Source organism: Chlamydotis macqueenii, chromosome 6 (genome assembly GCF_036417535.1).
Source record: "Chlamydotis macqueenii isolate bChlMac1 chromosome 6, bChlMac1.mat, whole genome shotgun sequence".
NCBI lineage: Eukaryota > Metazoa > Chordata > Aves > Otidiformes > Otididae > Chlamydotis > Chlamydotis macqueenii.
In genome coordinates this window covers 5950135-5969675 of record NC_141561.1, presented here as the reverse complement: position 1 = coordinate 5969675, position 19541 = coordinate 5950135, and the positions used below count along the sequence as shown (strand labels likewise).

General features: G+C 34.6%; 1 protein-coding gene across 1 annotated transcript in view; it reads right to left on the bottom strand.

Moving 5' to 3' along the window:
* Positions 1-528: 528 nt before the first annotated feature.
* The window catches only part of LRP1B (LDL receptor related protein 1B), a 579931-nt gene continuing 560918 nt past the window's right edge, over positions 529-19541 (bottom strand). The window contains exons 90-94 of the mRNA XM_086750558.1: positions 10004-10080; positions 7759-7849; positions 5419-5563; positions 4294-4392; positions 529-2143 (exon numbers count right to left, since the gene is read on the bottom strand). Of these exons, the coding sequence (XP_086606684.1) occupies positions 2003-2143; positions 4294-4392; positions 5419-5563; positions 7759-7849; positions 10004-10080 (553 nt within the window). The 3' untranslated portion in view covers positions 529-2002. The remainder of the gene's footprint in view (positions 2144-4293; positions 4393-5418; positions 5564-7758; positions 7850-10003; positions 10081-19541) is intronic.

Below are 19541 nucleotides of genomic sequence, written 5' to 3'. Positions count from 1 at the left end.
AACCTGTAGAATCATAGCTGTATGGTATGAAACTATTTAATACAGTATTTTTATAGAAAATAAAAGAATTTAAAAATTCTATTGACATAATATACAGCTATACACCTGTGCAGAGCTGTAAAAACACTCAAATAGAAGTTGTATAAAAAGCAAAAATTGTCATTAAGAAATGGAATTTAGCCATTTGTACAAAATAATGTTTTTTCCCTTCGATTTGCTCTTCTTTAGTTTCCATTTTGTAAGTTAAATTTAAAAATTAGTCAACACACTGAATTAAGTATGTAGATTTTCATTTAAATAAATCAGTCAACAATTTTTTTTATAAAGTATTTAACACTTCATTGTAGAAACATAGGCAAAATGACTATTATAACCAAAATGAAAAATACTGTTCAATTTAAAAAAATGTACTTAAACAAGAACCTGAAAAAGTTTATGATATGCATAACATTGTTCAAGCAAAATTGCACTAGTATTACAGAAATCAAGAGTTTTATAAAGGCCCCAATATGGCAAAGTTTAGAAATAGGTAGTATGCATGCACAATAGTACAACAAAAATCTTTTATAAAACAGCAGTTATTTTTGTAATGCTTGTACAAAGGGAATAAAGAGCAACCACAAACATATTTAATCTGTTAGGTTAATATATTATGATAGCTAAAAGTCAGTCATGTCTAGCAGAGGAAGGAAGAGTCCTCCACAGTATGTGTGTGAATAAGTCTTTTGTGCCTTTAAAGTTATGTATAAAATATTTTGATTCAGTTCAAACCTGAAATAAATTGTATTCTTTATTTCCATCAAAATTAAAAAAGGTGAGTCAGATTCTTCCTCTTTGCAACAACAGAAAGCAGACCAAGTCAGAGTAAGTGCTGGAAACTGATACTGATGCTTTTCACTTTCAATAACTGGATCTTGATATTTAACCCAGACCACTCGGGCTTAGGTAAGGTTTCGCTAGCAGGCAATTTGGTTATGTTTTATCTCAGCAATAGCTCAGTTTATCTTAGTTTAAAGAAACTGCTGTGTTCTGTATTCTTTATAACGGGTATGACTTTTTTTGTGATTGTCAAAACTGAATGCTGTGATCATCTGTGTGTGCTTAAGGTTTGGGGTTTGGTTTTTTCCCTACTGCTTGGTATGTGTTGGGGAATTATTAATCCATAAGTATGCATGTGATTAAGTGGATAAACATATAATGCATGTGTAGGCAATGCCCTCTTGTGCTCTAGGGTGGCTACTGTCCTACAGGACTGTTGGAGTTCGTATGCTTTGTCCCACAGCAAGTAAGGTTTCAGCTTCCAAGATATATCATTACTATGTTCTATAAGGTTTTAATAAATACAAAGCTTGTTTACATGGTATATATGTTTAGTATATCATGTACAGTCACTGAATTTCTGAAACATAATCATTGTGTTCATGCAGATCATTAGATGTTTCATTTCTATCGCCTTGTTTACTTCTTGGCAACCTAAAGCTAATTTAAAAGCAAGTTATGTTTGTCTGTGAAAAGTTATCTAGCTTTATCAGGATCTGAAGAGAAATTCTAATGGGCACAAAGAAGAAAGTAGACCATTCAATCATTCTTTCACCATTTAAAATAAAGAAAATTACACACTGTACTACAGCTTCCAGACTACATAATGAAAAAGTGCAGATACCATCTCCATTGATTAAGTAGAACCAAAAAAGTTCATAGAAAATAGATTGCTCATTTTCACGCTACAAACGAATATGTTGTTTGCAATTTTAACAAATTTAAAGGTGTGTTATTTCAGCAGCATTGTTGTAAATTGTACCGTAGTGCAGTTTCTTTTTCATAAAAATACCTTACAAATGGTCAGTCAAAAGTCATCAGCAAAAGAAAAACCCAGAAAACAATCAACCAAACAGAAAACAGAGGTAATGCTGATGCCAAAACAATTATAATACTGTTGGTACATAGAAAAGTAATCCTTATATTTTATACATTTATACAGAGTATAAAAGGTAACAGCAGATTATGCCACAGTCTCCCTTATCCCAATATCTATTTTCTTTGGAAGGAGTTCTCTTCTTTCATCAACACTTGCTAAGGAGTTTCGACAGTTTTGTCCATCCACGTATAACTTTGCATATACTGGATTGGCGTAATTCGTTGGCTGCAGAGAAATTAACCACACATTAGATCAGTTGGAGTAAACCAAAAGAAATGCTTATGGAAATGGAAATGGTTTTGTTAAAGCAACAACAAGTACACGTAAAATATAATTGGACATTTAATAGATACCTGGACTTCTGCGAACTTGATAATGAGTTAATTATTTAGTTAAAAATTAAATTCATGATGAGACATGCTATTAAAATAATCAATGGCATGACATGCAGCATATTATGAAATTAAACCCATAAAAACAATGACAAAAATTAAAACGAAAACCTTGAACAATGTCTCTGAAGTTGACTTGTCCACCTTATTACACTGGAAGATTTCAGAATAGGCATGAAGAGGTTTATAGAGAAGGTGCACTGTGAGACCGTGTGACAAGTTTAACAGTAGAAAACTGCAACCAACAGTTTCCATATATTACCTGTTCTAAGACATCAGCATCCCATCAATAGCTGACCATGTTTTCGAATTCTGTGGCCCAAATATACAACATGATTTGACCAAAAATTCAATACTTTCGTAATGTAAATTAAACTTTAATAATAAACCAGCATAAGTGTTAATATATCATAGTAGTTACAGATTGAGAAGTATTTTCTCAACAGATTTGGTAGTTTGGACTATAATATAACAATCTACTAAAATGAGTGCTACTTTCGTATAGGACAAGTCCATTTTTAATTCTGCACAGCACTTCAGTATGTAAGAAATCTCCTGAATCTGACGGCACAGAAAGATGTATAACATGGATGAAAACTTACTTTCCTATCACCCATGCTAAGGAGAAAGCACTAGCCAAGGTTTATCATGTAAATGTCTTCACTAATTCCTTAATACTTGCACGTATCCTAAGCACACTCTGGATAACAAGGAATGAAGGATGTCTAGAATTTCAGGTCTTCCTTTCCCTGTTGATCATTACATTTTCTGAGCCCAGGATTGAGATATTCCTTAGGCCGGCTACCTACAGCAGCTATTCAGTTAGTTAGAAGCTGCCTATTCTATTTCACATGGCAAGTGATTGCCTGGTGTTTCACACTTTCCTGGAGGCAGAAAAAGGCGAGTCACATTTATTTAAAAAAAAGACAGAAGCTACTCTTCTATAATAAAAGAACACAAATATGCAATCAACTGCTGTAATTTATGAGAGTAAACTCTCACTTATTCCTGTTTTTACATTTGTTGTAATGATTATAATCAGAAATTGAGGAAATCAGAAATTTACTTTTATTTCAACTGACAAGACTTTTATTTCATTAATAATCATTATTAAGGGTGATAATCACAACAGAAAAGAGATGCTTGTCATTTACATAGTGTCTTATGGAGTTATTAAAATTATATATAATAGTAGGGTCTATCTAATGTTAGAGGGACATATATTCCAGCTTTCATCATCCATGGTTTTGTGCTCCATCAGAAATACCATACCCTATACAAATTGTTAAACTTCCAAATACAACGTATTACAATCATGCAAGAATGCAAATGGCACAAAAGATGGATATATATACTGAGGCACATGAAAATGAATGTCATATTGATGTCCCTTTTTAATATGTTAAATTTCAGTATTGGCAAACATGCTAAACTGTAGTCAAAATCTGATGTTCTAAAAGTAACTATTTTATAATTAAAATTGATTGAAAGTTGAACAATCAAAAATAATTTCAAATATTAAAGGAAATTGTTCTTTTTAGTGTGTGTGAAATTTCTCTCTAATAAAAGGACTTGTTTTCATTTATTTGGGAACTTTCAGTTTGATAAACTTCACTAAGTGCCTGTAATTACATATAAACTGCAAATATACCAAGATACATGACTGTGAATGCTATGCTAAACCTTTATAATACTATGGCAAAGCATCACATTGCTTACTGGTTTTGCACTCCTTTGCAAAGACATTTGCAGTTTTAGATCTCATTACAATGATGGATACAGATTAAATTTTGTATGCAGAGAGGAACCCTTTACTTCAAATAGAGAATGTATTATTTACTGTCATTCTTCTTGCCATTAAAAGAAGAAAAAACAAAATAGAAAACAAACAGAAAATGCTTCTATTAAAAAAAATGACAGACAAACTTTCTTTACAAAGGGGCTTGTGGTGGAATGAAATGGATTTGAATCAGCATTTCTCACCCCCGTTGATAGTGGTCCTTTCAAGTCAGAGTTTAGGTAGATTGATGGAGCTGTGTGGGGAAGCTTGAAAGCAGTGGGCCCTCCCCCTATGTATCTGGCCTGTATAAACAGAAAATTTTAGTTTCTGTGCTAATAGAGCATTTTCCATGTGTACTTATCAACACTGTCAAATAAACAGTGCACTGATTTAAAAACATTATTTTAGCGTGATCTACAATTTAAAAAGTCAACTTACAGGTATCCTTCACTGTTAAAACCTCTTGTATTCAATAACAGAATCAAATTCAGCATTTTAAAGTCATTTTCCATTAAGGATTAGAGCCAGACTTCACAATAAGCATTGGCTCAGTTACTCTTCCTCCCGTGAGTAACTCCATTTTCAGCTTACCTCTTGTATTCAGCACACTGCCTATGTGATTCAGCAATGACATTCCTAGAGCTAACAATAATCCGGTTATTGCTTTGTCAGAAACGCCACAGAATGATGGCTGCCCTTTGGTGTATGTCTGATTACAGAGCTCTAGGAAAGATATCGCAGCAGAACCCTGTTCATCCCATGTCACATCACCCAGGCCGTTCAATCACTGAAGAGCGGTGTGGCAGAAGTGACAGCATCTTTTACAAGAAAATGATAATACTTGCTAGCTTTGTGTAAACATTTAATCTATCTATGCAGCCAGGACTCTGAATTCTGTATGCTTCTGGACGTTTTCATATATGAAATAAGTCTCATAGGTATGAGTACACCCTTTCACACTTCAGAAGGCAGATCGTATGATTATATATTTCCATTCAGTATGTGCAACTAGACTAAAAAGATGACTGGCATCTTAAGCAGATGTGCGTATGACAAAAAAACTCATTTCACAGTTTAATTCTTACCATATTTTTTGAAAAATGCAAGCACTAGGTACACTGACCATCAGCAAGCATCAGACTGCTAAACAGCTGTTAATGTATCCATGAAGTTTATACTAACGAAATCTAACTTGCCTTTATATTCATTGTGTACCTAAATATAAACGTCATTGTTTCATGTTTCTATTAATTACATTTAAAGTAAAAAACTTTGTAAGCCAAAATAGATAGTGATTTTGCAATTAGAAAAAGAAAAAAAAATAATACCTTTTCTGGATTTACAGTAAAATCGGAGGCTAAAAGACCACCTTCACTGTGATCGTGGCCCACCTCATACATGTTATATGATGGGTTGCCAATTTCTACATTTATTCCTCCATTTATAATGGGTTGTCTTCTGATAGTTTTTGTCCTATAATGCACAAACACACACACACAAAAAAAGAAGCCAGTGACTTTTCAAGTAATTTCTTGGATGCTTCATCCTAAAATACCACAGATTTTATTTTATTTTTCTTTAATCATTAAGGCCAACAGAATGAAAACGTGTTTCCTGCAGAGACAATCAGAATATCCTTGCATTTTTCAAAACAAGTAGCAATCTGAGTCTATGTGTAGATCTCACGTAAGCTGGAAGGAGCTTTTTATTGTTTTTCTCAGTTTGGCTGTACTGGTATGATTTCATACAAAGTGCTCACTCATTGCCTATAACCCTGTCTTCCCCCTACTGTTTCCAGATTTCCCTCACTTCCTAAGGAAAGCCTTGAAAATTCATTGCAGATTCCCTGCAGTAATGAAGATAGAGTGAATATGAGTCATGCTCCTTTGCTTATTCATTTCACTTCCCTTTGAAATCAGTTGTAATCTGAGGACAAGCAAACGGTTTCACTATGGTGTACTAAAAATGTATGAACTTCTCACAGTTCCAGTTTTATTCCATACTACTGGTTACCGGAAAGTTGAAGTTCAACTTGAATTTTTCCAAGCTTTAATGAAAGATGGAGTCTTACTTTTAACCTTGAATTAGATATCAGTAAAGTGGTTGCGTTGAATTTAGTTGCTTTCATTGCTAAAATTTATTTTAGGTAAGGAGGTGATTTTAATCCGAGCAATTGAAGTAATCTCAAAAAGGTAATTTTTCCCAATGCAACATGTTCTCTAGAATTACAAGGGGAAAGGAGGGAATAATAGGGAGATCAGTCAGGATGATAATAGTCAAGTACTCTTGTTTGGTTGAGAAAGATGTAGTCAGTGTCTGAAATCCAGTACACCAACGGATCTGTACTTTTCAGAAATGGCATAGAAAAAACACTTCCTAAAAAATGCACTTATCTCCAGCATACAAGTGTTGAACATCTATACTAAATTTAATACTTGACAGTCTTCTTTGAAGACATAAAAAACCTCCCCTAAAATACATCTTCAAATATAATTTTAAGGAGAAATATTCTTTATTGAGGTTAGTACTATTTCTCTGCTGAAGATCTATTATTTGACAAATTATTCTCAGGAACTTGTTTCACTTAAAGAACTTACAGACCAGCAACTGGTTTTTGGGATTTGGCTATCTCTAAATTTGGTCTTTAGGTACAGCTGCAGGTGACGACATCCATGGAGCCTGGCAGAGTCAGTGTTACTAACAGTATGCTCAGGGAATGTATTTATCTTGTTGGCTTATCAAAAATCAAGGCTTACTAGTTTGCACCACAGTTTGCAGGGCAATGCTATGCACGATGCTAGATGATAGTAACTTAGTCTAGAGGACCGAAATAGTCCAGATCTTCCCTAATTGGCCATATCCTTATTCTTAGGAATATTTCCCCGTTAAATCAGCATTGCTACTAACATCACTTTTTTTTTTCTCTGAACATGAGAAAGTTAGCAGCTCTGTCAGGTGTTTGCATGCAGTAGAAACAACCTTACTTCTCCTGCACCCAACATGGCCTTTGAAGAAAAGGCCAAAGTCAAAATGTCTACTACACTCCCTAAGTTCATTATCAGCTCCAAGGCAGCTAAATTCAAGAGAACAAAAGGTTCACTGTTCAGTGCTGGAATTTGGCTTCCTATGTAAGATACGAAAGAAATACAGTTATGATGACAAGGCTTGGGACTCTATAGTCAATAATTTGAATATTGTTTACATCTTCACTATAACATATAAAATTGAAAAGAACTAATCAAAGTAAATAAATTGAAGTGAAATGTAACTAGAACTGGAAATTCTGAAAGTATTTATAGACATGAACAATATTAATTACATGGTTCCAATGAAATACATTAATTTTGTTTACTAACTTCACTAAGTCTCTGGATAAAATTATTAACAATTATATAGCCTAGGTAGGATTGAGCAAATTGGATAATAAAATAACTACATTTTCTTATCTAGTGTTTGTAGAATATAAGTATCAATCACAGACATGATTGTTCCAGGAAGAACCAAAATGTAACTAACTCACTATATCCAGAAACAAGTTTTGGGTTGTTGTGTTTGTTTGGGTTTCTTTAAAATATCAACATACATAAAGTCAATTTTTTTATATCAAAAAGATGCACATACTTTAAATATTTACTTTTTTACTTCATCTGCCAATATAAATTACTTACCTTCTTTTCCTTTTGCAAAGAAATAGTCCAATTACCAGAGTAGTGATCAAAGTCACCAGTAAAACAAGAGGAACAATGATTGCAATGCTTCCTAGAACAGGAAAAAGAAATATCATTGAATACTCACAGCTACATCTAATAATTTCTTCACAGCTATCAAAAAGTTAAATTAATTTGAAAATAATAATTTCCCTCACCAACAAATGCAATTTCATACGATGAGTTTCACTGATTTGAGATTTTAATGTTGATCAATTAAAAAAATATTATTACAAAAAATGGTGTACACATGAGGACTTCTATCAACAAATGAGGAGCTTCCTCTATCTGGATACTTTGGACTAATTCCCTGTCCTCATTTGCAGCAATACTGTATGAAGGTGTGTGAAACTGCTGAACAATTGGATTGGAGTGGCACGGTCACTGACTTTAACTGCCACCATCATCTTCGGTAGTTTATTTAAGTCAAGCAACTGTTAATTTGAAATATTCAGTAGGCATGGCTCTGATTGAAGAATTCCATTAGTAGCATTTATATGTATTTATTACTTTTATTTGGGGGGAACTGAAAAATAGTAAGCAATATTCTTTTTTAGATGGTTGATGCATTCCTGCATTTTACTGCATCGTGCTCGGGAGCCAATAATTTTGTTATGTTGATACAGGCAATCAAGGAAACTACAATGATGCTTAATGCAGCAGAAAAACAGTGCACGGATCAGACAGCAATGCTAAAGGAGAGGAGGGAACAGGGAAGAAGAAAACGGGCTTAACATTATTTTGGCAGATAACTTCACTGAAATGAAACTACCTGCAAAAATAAGGTCAGCAAATGTACCCTTGTATGAATTTCTCTGCTTTAATAAAAGTGTCTTGCAATACAGAAATACATGCAACAAATAACTTTATGTTATAAGAGGTCTCAAAATGGTTCTTATAATCTACAAAACTCCAGTTTTGTGGAATGATGTGCATTTCCTTTAATATCACAATCCTTAATTGGTGGTAAATGAAAATATTGCTGGTTGTTTCATTGTTTAGGTCTACTAATTTACTAAAAAATAGGCTGTTGGCAGTCTCTGCTCTGCATTAAGCATAGTCTAAATAAGGAACTGCAAAGGATACTTTGAAATGTGCCTGAAGGCTTACTGAAAGCCACGTCAGATTGTCAGAAGCCCAAAATGAAGTACTACTGAACAAAAACCAGGAGCATCCTGAATTCACTTCAGCTTATAAAGTTTCAATGTGTAAAGGACATTACAGCAATGCTATTTTAAGATAACATTTGATAAATAGCTGGATGAAGTTCTACTTAGAAGGAAAAAAAAAAGAAAGAAAAAAGGTTTATTTTGTCTTGGCAAGTAAACATCCAAGGAAAAAAAGCCTATAAAACAGCCCACCAGGCATGAGTTGTTGTCTGGTGGCCATGGTGCAGCCTGGGGTCTAGCAGTGGGCACAAGAACACCACCCATTTCCCAAATCGTAGCAGGTATTCCCTCAACATGAAATACTGACCTAGGTTCTGGCTGGGGTTTTTTTTGCCCATTTTCAGCTTGTGTTATTTCACCTGTCTGCATTGCTAGGAAGATTTCATCTAAGCGTCAAGCTGACCTGAGTAGTGGGCGATTCATTCTACTCCTTCAGTTGGGTTAAATGTGACTGAGAGATGTACAGCAGGGTACCATCAGCATACTCAACGCACCACAGGGAACCTTGTCCAGTTTAAACTGCCAATAGCATAGCAATACCATCCTTTTATGCTTACAGACATGTTTTAAAAAAAAAATACAACAGGAGCTATTCTTACTTTCAGGATGATTTTCACAGTAGGTAAAATTCAAACCTCTGCAGACAGGCAATGTAAAAGTTGTGAACTACTTACAACTCTATTTCTGATGCTTTCAGTAGGACTCAAATGCTCAGAGGTCTTGTACTAGTTCTCTGCACAGCAGCAGTACCACCAAGCACTTGCCACTTGATACACTTTCTTTAAGAAAGGTACAGGCTCTCCTTGAAGCAGTGAGTGTGTAGCATAAGGCTTGTATCCAAACCACCTCATGAAACATTGAATGTCAATCAAAAAGTTGAGTGAGATCTCCCTTTTTTTTTTTTTTTTTTTTAATAAAACCCATACAGGTGACCAGCACATTTCATTACACAAACACACATTCTAAAATATGACCAGGTTAACATTTCTAAATTGATCCAAATTTGACACGTGATAGTAGTTATTTGAAGTACTTACTTGTACTGATATTGTCAGACTTGCTGCTTTTGGGAGCTGGCCTCTCACACTGTGTGCCTGACCAGTTGGCTGAACATCTAGAAGGATCCAATTAAGATGGCAAAATTAATAGATGTCAGCTATTAACACATTAACCTATTAAAGAGACCACCAACATCTTCCCAAGAGCTACACAAATGACAACAGTGATTCTACAAAATAAAGAGTAAGTTTCATGGAAGGAGTCAGCAGCACTCTACCATGGCACTTACAACATTCTGAGTACATTTTTAGTTTAAAACTACAGCTTTGTATCTTCAACTCCTGTTATTATCATTGCAATCTTAACTCCAGAGTCCTTTTCTAAAATTCTTGAATAATAATACAGCAGACATAACCAACGGCATGGACATACATTAATAGGACATCTATTGATGTCCTATTAAACCAACTACCACCTACAATGCAATAACGAAGGAACGCTTCAGCTGGATCCACTCATAGCCAACATAGTCCAGCAAGGCTTATTTGCTAAGGCACTTTATCTGCAACATATTGTTTCAGGGTCAGTCCTCATCTAGAAGCTCTAACAGCCACATCCGCATCACACAAAGCATCTGACTGGACATAAACTACTACACGCATCCAGTAACACACAGTATCCAAACAAACTGGCTCCTTCCCCAGTTCTGCTGTCCCCCACTGCTCTGGATAATGAAAATTTTACTCTAGAATAGTTCTTACAGACCTGGTTGTGATAATTTACTTGAACAATTAAGACCTATCTTTGACTAACAGTCACAAATTAACTGAAGTTTCTCTTTCTTTTGTTTTCAGATTTAAACATTTTCCTGAAAATTCTACAATTTAATGGCTTTATCTTTTAAAATTTTGAACTATGTAACTAAATATGTATTTCTAGAAATATATATGTGGTGTGGGCAAGAAGGTGTGAGAGTTAAAGCATAAAGAGGTATCCTGAAGAGCCAGGACTATCTACTGGCTTCAGAGGGCCATGAATACTCTTTATGCTCAGAATATGTGCTACACGAGCCAGGTGCATGGATAAGTACAGAGTTATTCTGCTACAATTTCCTTCTGTGAGTATCAATATGCAAATATTACTTCAGTTGGGATTCATAACCCTCTCCGTGCATACAGGCAAACACAAGGAGTCCGGGTATGCCAACTCAGCAAATCCATAAAAAATGGAAACAAATACCTGAATGAAATCCAATTGCTTATTCATCCTGCTGTAAATATGATTAAGTTTGCTACAGAACCTCAAACTCTTCTTGTGGAAATGGCAGGAAGTAGTCACTTTTCATCTGCCTCGGTAGCACACTTTGCAATGAATCATACTTTTTCTAAATATTTTTGAATTATTTATGAATTTCAACATAGGCTATCTTTAAGAAAATGTAATACAGCATTATCTTGCACGTAGTTCTAAGATCACTGCGGAAAAATGGCTTGTTTATCTCTTTGATCCTAAGCCTATTCCAGCGCAATCCATCATTCAGACAAATCTCTTCACTAGGTTTAATATTAAGTTTGAAACTTTTTTTGGGGATCTAATTTCATTTTTGGTAGGATATGTTATGAAGGTGCTAAACTCAAACTCTACAGAGGTGAGGCACAGATAGTCTTCAAAAACATGTTTATTAACTGATAGGTCATTCAAAAATTTTCACAGAATAGATAAATTGCATTATAACTTAGAAGTTCTTCATATTTACTGAAATGTTTGCTTACTGAAATAAACATGGTAATCAAACACTTAAATTTCCTCACTGCAAAGGAATCCCCCAGTTACTAATTAATTACACACATTATGGTTCACAACGATATACTTTAAAACTGACTCCAACTGACATTTCCACTCCTGCTTACAACAACTTAAGCACACTCTAAGTCACATGGAACATATAATTTTCATAAAAGATGCACCTGTTCCATTTTTTACAGATCTCTTTTTAGCAATTAGATCAAATGGAAATTATTACACTGACAGCCCACCTTACTAAGACACTATTCAAGGAACTCACTTTTTCAAAAGATCACTATTCAACATATGGCTGCAAAGTAAGTATCTCTACTCTTGTAGAGAAACACTATAAATCTTTATATTTAGAATATTCTACCAGAATCCAAACTGCTGGCATGTGACAACCATGAAATGAAGTCTTTATATTTCTTAGTGAAAGTTTTGTATCACTGCTGTTGGGGATTCAGCTCATGTGGTTAAAGCTTGTCATGAGAGGCAATTTCCATTTAATACTACACCATTGAAAGGGAAAGATTTCTTTGAGAGTTTGACATATCTTAACTTTGTACCTAAATCCTTATATTGAAAGTTTCAAATGCTTCTGCTGTATAAGAGAATCATTACTATAAATTTGCTTTAAAACAGTTTGAAGAATATAAGATAGCCCAGCAAAAGAGTCACAGTGAACCATGCAAGTATAGGCTTATGAGAAAATTGTGTGCAATGTACAATTATGCTCTTTAAAATCTCACAGCAGACACAACACCACAACAGCTGGTGCAGAAATAAATTCTGCACCTATATACGTAGTAAACAGAGGAACAAACTAAGGTAAGAATATTAGCAGTTCTTTACCTATTGGGCATTTTAATTGTAAAAGTCGGCAACATTGAAACACTTCTGAGGCATTTGATAAAAGTCTCATCAAAATATGTTAGTAGTTGCCACTTCATTTTCATTTTTTTCCGTATGCTTGCTGTCTCAAATAAACTTCAATGGGACTGAAGCTGACAGGATGGCAGTCATTTCCTTCTATGCTCACAGGTAAAATGACTGCCCTTTAATGGTCCAGTGAGCTAGGAAAGACTTGACAGAACAGACAGAACAGAAAAAAAAAGAAAGAAAACCCAGGGGAAAGGTGTGTTGTCTACAAGGGAATTTGATACGGAAAATTAGCCATGAGCAGGCAGACGAATAACGACAGGGTTGGGACATGGACAACTGTTCATGTAGGAACATGGGAAAGATGAGCAGGTCTTAACCAGTTTCAATTGCCTTTACATATCGTAGACAGAAATTGTTCTTAATAATATTTTCTAATATTAGGACAACTAAACTCAGACTGCTTGGTACCTATCACGGGAACTGTCTTCTGGTTCAATTTGATGCACACTAGTTTGTGCCTTTCCAAATAATTTGCTATCAGGAGCTTCTGTTCTGTTGTGCAGTCAATAGTTGTACGGTCAGAGATACAACATTTGCAGTACAGGCAAACAAAAAGGCATTAACGAAGCAGGACTACATAAAGCCACTGGTTTCATTGAAGACATTGATATCATCAAGAACTGTGAAGACAGAGAGTGACAACGCCTAATCTGAGTTACAAATCAACAAATTTGATGGAAACAGATGGGGAGCTTGACAGTGAAGGACAGGTTGAAGTCAGCTGAGTGGTGCAAGGTGCTGCAGTGAGCATCTTAAAGTGCAAATCTCCAGTTCCTAACAGAATTGGTGAAGCAACCAAAGAGCAACAATATCATAGAGAATGCCAATATAAAAACTAAAAGTGAATGGAAAAAACAAAGGTTGCACACAGTCTGCTGCCAAGGTCATTAATAAAACTATGCTACAGTGCGTTCTATTACAATTTAGTTCTACATTTAGAAAGAGATGACGGCTTGGGAAACACGTTCTGAGATATAGAATGCCTGTGCGATAGGAAATATTTCTTTTGAGGAAACAGTATTACAGAAAAAAATGTTTTAAAAACTTTAAACTGAAAGTATAAAGGTGTCCCACTTGTAATGAGGAATACTTGAGAATTAAGATATTTACATTTCAGAGACTGATCATGCTGTTGTTATAGAATCTCTTCATGAGAAAAAATGTGTCTCACTTTTTTGTAACTCTTACAGGTCAGTGCACTGAAACACTCTAAACTGAATTATGTGGGCACTTGACCAAAAGGAAGCATTTGACCATGAAATGTCCAAATAAATAGAAAAAAAAAAAAAAACCTAGTTAAAAGGCTGATTTGTTTGCAGTGTACATTTTTTTTCCTTTTTACTTTCTCTTTTTTTTTTCGTGCCACAGGCATTGTCATAAAAATATAATACGGGAGGCATAATATGCAGTTAAAAGTGCTTTTGTAGACAAGTGCTTTCCAACTCAATATACCAGGGTGTATCAAAAAAATGACAGAAAGCAGCATTGAAAGATTAGTCTGGAAGTATAACAAAATCTGTGAAACAGTCCTCACAAAATAGAGGTGGAAGGGGAATTGAAAATGTTTCTTACCTATAAATGATATTTCTTCATTATACAAAGTAATTTTCTAAATTTGCTTTTCTTTCTAGACACGGCATAGACAGTAACATATAGTAAAACATCCTAATGAAAGTATCCAGCCTCACTATTTTAAGAACATGTACATTAAAATTCCACTGGCACTTGTCTTATCATTAATATTAAAACTATGTGTAAGAAGAGAGAAGAGGACATCTGAATTATAGTTAGTTACTGTCTTCATTAAATTGCATTGGAAAAATTAAATAAAAATAAACCTTTTTTCCCCCTGAAGTCTGTAGGACGACAGAGGATGACAAGATCTTTGCACTAAACTAAATCACTGAACTATTTCTGTTAATAAATTTAACACTACTTTCGGAAGTATGCTTTCTCCATACCGAGAGTTCATATTTTAGAGTTATTCCCACAGATATACTCTCAAGGATACACAGAAATTTTATAACAGTGAAAGACCAAAAAAATCCACCCAAACTTTGATCAATAGCACATCTTGTACCTTCTCCTATACTGTATGGTTTAGTTATGTTCAAATAATAATTTTTCTTTAATATTTTATACAAGAAGAGACCACATTTTAGTACTTTTGTCTAACGAGCATCACTTGGTATCTTTATAACGAAAACAAAGTGAAGGAATTCAATGTAGAAGGTAAGGGACAGAAATTCTACAACTTTACCTGAAAATTAAATACAGATTACCTTGCAATTCAATAAATTAAGAATAGGAATATTGCATAATCCCAAAAGCAGGCAAACAACAGGAAATTACTTTTAAGGAACCCAAAGAATCTTAAATTTAGTAACAATATACAAGAAAAAATAAAATGTGACTTTAAATATGATTTTAATTTGTGCGTGACATTACTATATACAAAACATCATTCACAGGTGCTGCCCGGTGTTCACTGCAAAGGAACAAGCCTTCAGATGCAACTCAGCCTCTATCATCCCAACGTAAGGAAAAGTAATAAATGAGGGTTATTAAACATCATGCTGTTAGCAATATGTGTAGAGTACATATGCATCCAAGTATTAATATTATTAACATAGAGCAAATATATAAAAATTAAGCATGTCTAGATGGATACTACTGTAGCTGAAATCACACTGGGCATCAAAGCAAAAGGAAAAGAATAGATTGAGGCAGCAAAAATGAGAAAAGAATAAGAAATGACTGGATCAATAGGTATATGACGAATCTCATTTTTATCTCCATCTCGTAGAGACAAAGTAAGCAGTGATGTACAGCAGCAGCTACCATGCAAGTTTTACCCAGACAATTTTAAACTCATGGACAAAGGATATCTGCATTTCAGCCTAGCTAGTAAATGCAACATACACATGCTCCTCTTTTCCTTGGTCTTGTCATTTCTTCCTTTGACAACTGCTCTTCAAACATGTTTGCTTTTAATTCTTGAACTAATACTGGTTTGTCATACAGATTGAATGAAGGGTCTTCTACATATAACATAAAGTTATAACCTGCTAATTATGTTCAAATTCAAGACATATATAACAAAAGTATTTTTAGTTAAGAAAGAAAGCCCTCAAAGAACTAGCATAATACTGTAAAATTCCTGTTTTAACTGGGTAGCTCACTAAATATACTTTAGGAAATCATATGGAAAATGTTTATTGCAAATACTTGATAAAGTTTTCTGTTCTCTGACTTATACTGCCTGTCATAGTTAAAATTGCCTTCTACTCTTGGGCAGTCTTCTCAATGCTGCAATTGTTCTACGCTGCAGTAGCTTTTTCTACTCAACCTTCAGAAAATGCCATTCAGGGGATTGCACAGTACAGTCTCGCTCTTGCCCGCAACTGGATGGGTGTATCTTAACTTTTTTTGGAACAGTCGTCTGCCACAGTTATGAGCTTCACACTTACTTATGAACTTGCATGTACTTACAATATTTGTACAAGTCACACATACGCTTGCAGAAAACCTTTTTCTTATTTGAGGATTTCTCAACACAAAAGGAATGTCAAGCAGGAGGTATAACATCACAGGAATAAGAGCTGGAGGGACGTCACTCTATCAAGAAGAAAGCACTCCTTTCTTTCTGATTTCCATGACAAACACACACACACACACGCACACAGGCATGTGTGCACAGACACACTGTGTCTCTATACAAGCTCCTGGAAACAAAGCTGGCAAGAACATCTCTCTCCTTGACTTCACTCCTGAAGGATTTTTTTTTTTAATTAAAAATTTATCCATGTATCTACTTCCATTTTCAAGCTTCTTGTTATCACTTTCAAGAAATTTCACAACTTCTTCTCTCCCCATTTGTTCACTATTGTCTTTAACACATTACTTTGCCAAAAATCTCAGTTTAGAAATGAAATAATTTATTCTTTCTTCACCCTTCACTTTTCAGTTTCTTCTGCTGCACAAGCTATGTTTTCTTTCAAGCTCCTGTATGGTATGTGCCTTTTAACTAAACTGAAAGACCACTGATTTAATGATCTAATTTGCTCTCAAATTCATGCATCTGCTTACTGCAAGCAATTAAACTATTCATGACGACTTAGTCTTCGTTATAGAAGAAATGATGTTTGTTCTAAAGTAGAAATACAACACACACAACCTGAAGCCCTCTGAGCAGTTAACACATCTGGGCAACTAATGTAATTGTCCTCTGAATTTCTCTCCCTGTTTCTGATGACACTAGGAAACAGAGGCTCTGAACCGTAGATAGACAGAATTGCACATGCTTCTATGCAGAAAGTAACCTAAGGAGGAATTAATCACTATCCTCTTAATTAGCCAGGATAATATAATTTTACTTGCTTCACCTTAAACTCCTCAGCCAGTCATGTATCATTGCTCAAAAGCTCATTAGAGCATTTACAAACTCTCTTTAAATTCAGTTGGCTTTGGTTAAAGATCAATATGATCTATCTTCCACTGGTTTTGATGGCAAACTTATAACAGAAACTATCCTTCGTTATAGTTCTACAATACCTAATATAAAGGGTTTATGATTTGATGACATTTATTTGCAGATGCTAATAATAATAATAATAATACAAATAGACCACATCTATGTGCAGATGCAAATAATAATAGTAATACAAATAGAAAGATGGAATCATAGCAACCTATAGTTACAGTGAAGATATAAAAGAAATAAAGGTGAGAAAGGGTAATATTCTGTACTAAAGAAATTGATAAAACACTGTTTATGTAACAACCAATAATGATCTTGTGTAGCCGAAAGTTTTAATTTCTTTCCAACTGTGTTCATTGGTATAACAACAACATATAATCTCTCCCTAAAACTTGCTTCTCTTATGTGAATGTATATGCAGCTAGGTAATTAGTGAGAAGGAAACAGAGGGTAATAAAAGTAATTATAAAACAAAGTACAGACTAATAAAACACATGGAATTAACAGTTTGTGAAATAAATACAAAAAGTATTTCTTAATTATTTCCCATCTGAATCTGATGTCCTCTACATCCTGTTTTCAGCAGATTTGTAAAGTTACTGGAGCAATTCAGATTTATCTCATAAGCTTCCAGTGTTACACATGACACTCTCCAACCCATTAGTGAGTAGTACCAAAGATATCCTTAAAAATCTCCATATGTGAACACTAAAAAGATAGTAACTATATGTAAGATAGCACCTCTTTAAAAGACACTCTCAGTGGTACATTTTTCAGAAAAGGTCAGTACCTCAAATTTTAACATTCTGATATTAAATTATCTTGTAATATTTCTTATTGAGCAAGAAGGACAATAATGAGGGGTCAAGAATGTTTTTTATATGCCTAAAAATAATGCTAAGAATTAATAGTCTAGATTGGGTACGACCTTATACCCAAAGAGATATCACAGTATATTCTGTATCTTTTAGAACCTGGCAGAGAATTCATTGAAACTGGAGACCAGCTCCACAAAACCTTCCCTCTTATATGCACACACAGTGAGGCCTTAATTCATTCCTAAACTGGTCAGGTGAAAAGCATAACTTCTGTTTCCAGTGTGCACCTAATATTTACTGCATTCAGGTAAAAAAAAAAAAAAGAAGAAATAAGAAGATAAAATAAAAATGCACCCTAACAGTACAGGTTAGTAAAAGGAGAATGTTCTCACAGGATCATAGCTCCTCTGTATAATTATGGCTTTAGGATTGCCTTTTAGAACAGATAAATCTTATTCTCTATTGTCTTTACTGAAATGATAACAATGATTATGTATAAAGTTTATGATTATGTATAAAGTTTGCATTCTCAACTGATCTGGCTGTGAGAGAGAGAGGAGTTCTTGCTGAATGACAATGAATCCAGTCATTTCCTATTTCTTCTAAAAATCACCCACTCATGAATTGGAGACTGGTTAAGAAAAATGTTACCCTTAGGTAACTGTCTCTCAGAGACCAGAGACAGGTGTCAAACATAGCATGGACAGACATGCAGGTTGGAGAGATAAACCATTTTTCCTAACAACAGAGCAGAACTTACAGAGAAAATCTTTGAGACCCCAGTTTTCTGACACAATGACTCTCACGAAGCTGGGGATTACTTCATTCCTTCCTCAGGTCTTCTACTTACCAGTATCAGGTTGGTAAAATTATAAACAAGCTCCAGTTAAGAACTATTTTGGCACCAGAAAAAACCCAAGTTATTGGGAACAACTGGAGCTTGAACTGGGCTTGGCAAGGAGAACCAAGACATATTGGAGTTACATTTCCTCTCTAGCACTGTAACTGTCTTCAACTCCATCAAACAACTTCCATTTGCTTATCTTCCCTCTCCTCTATGCCAGCTTGGTTTTGTATAAAAAACCAAATATTAGAAGATTCTCTTAACAATTCACAGACACAGGCAGAGGTGGCCATACTAATCCAACAATTAGCCTGAAGAGACAATAAGAACACTCATTCTATCTATACTTGTATTCTGAATGTGAAGAAGCGAATTATGTACTTATGTACGACACATGGAAATACAAACTGTTCCAAGAAACCATGTCCCACACAAACACTGATCAACAGACCCACTCCATACTCTTCAAAGTTTAAGAAGTGGTAGTTAGAAGACTAATCTATTTTCCAACAGATTTAGGATGGCTCATAGTTTCATTGCTTGAGAACAGTGACAAAGAAATTGTGATAATATTCTTCAAAAAAAACCTAGAAGATTATTCGCCATACCTACTCACTGTCACTGCTACCCACCAGACAACCACAGCACTTCTCCACAGCATTTTGTTTTCATAAACCATGCAGTTAGATGAGATAAAATTAAAG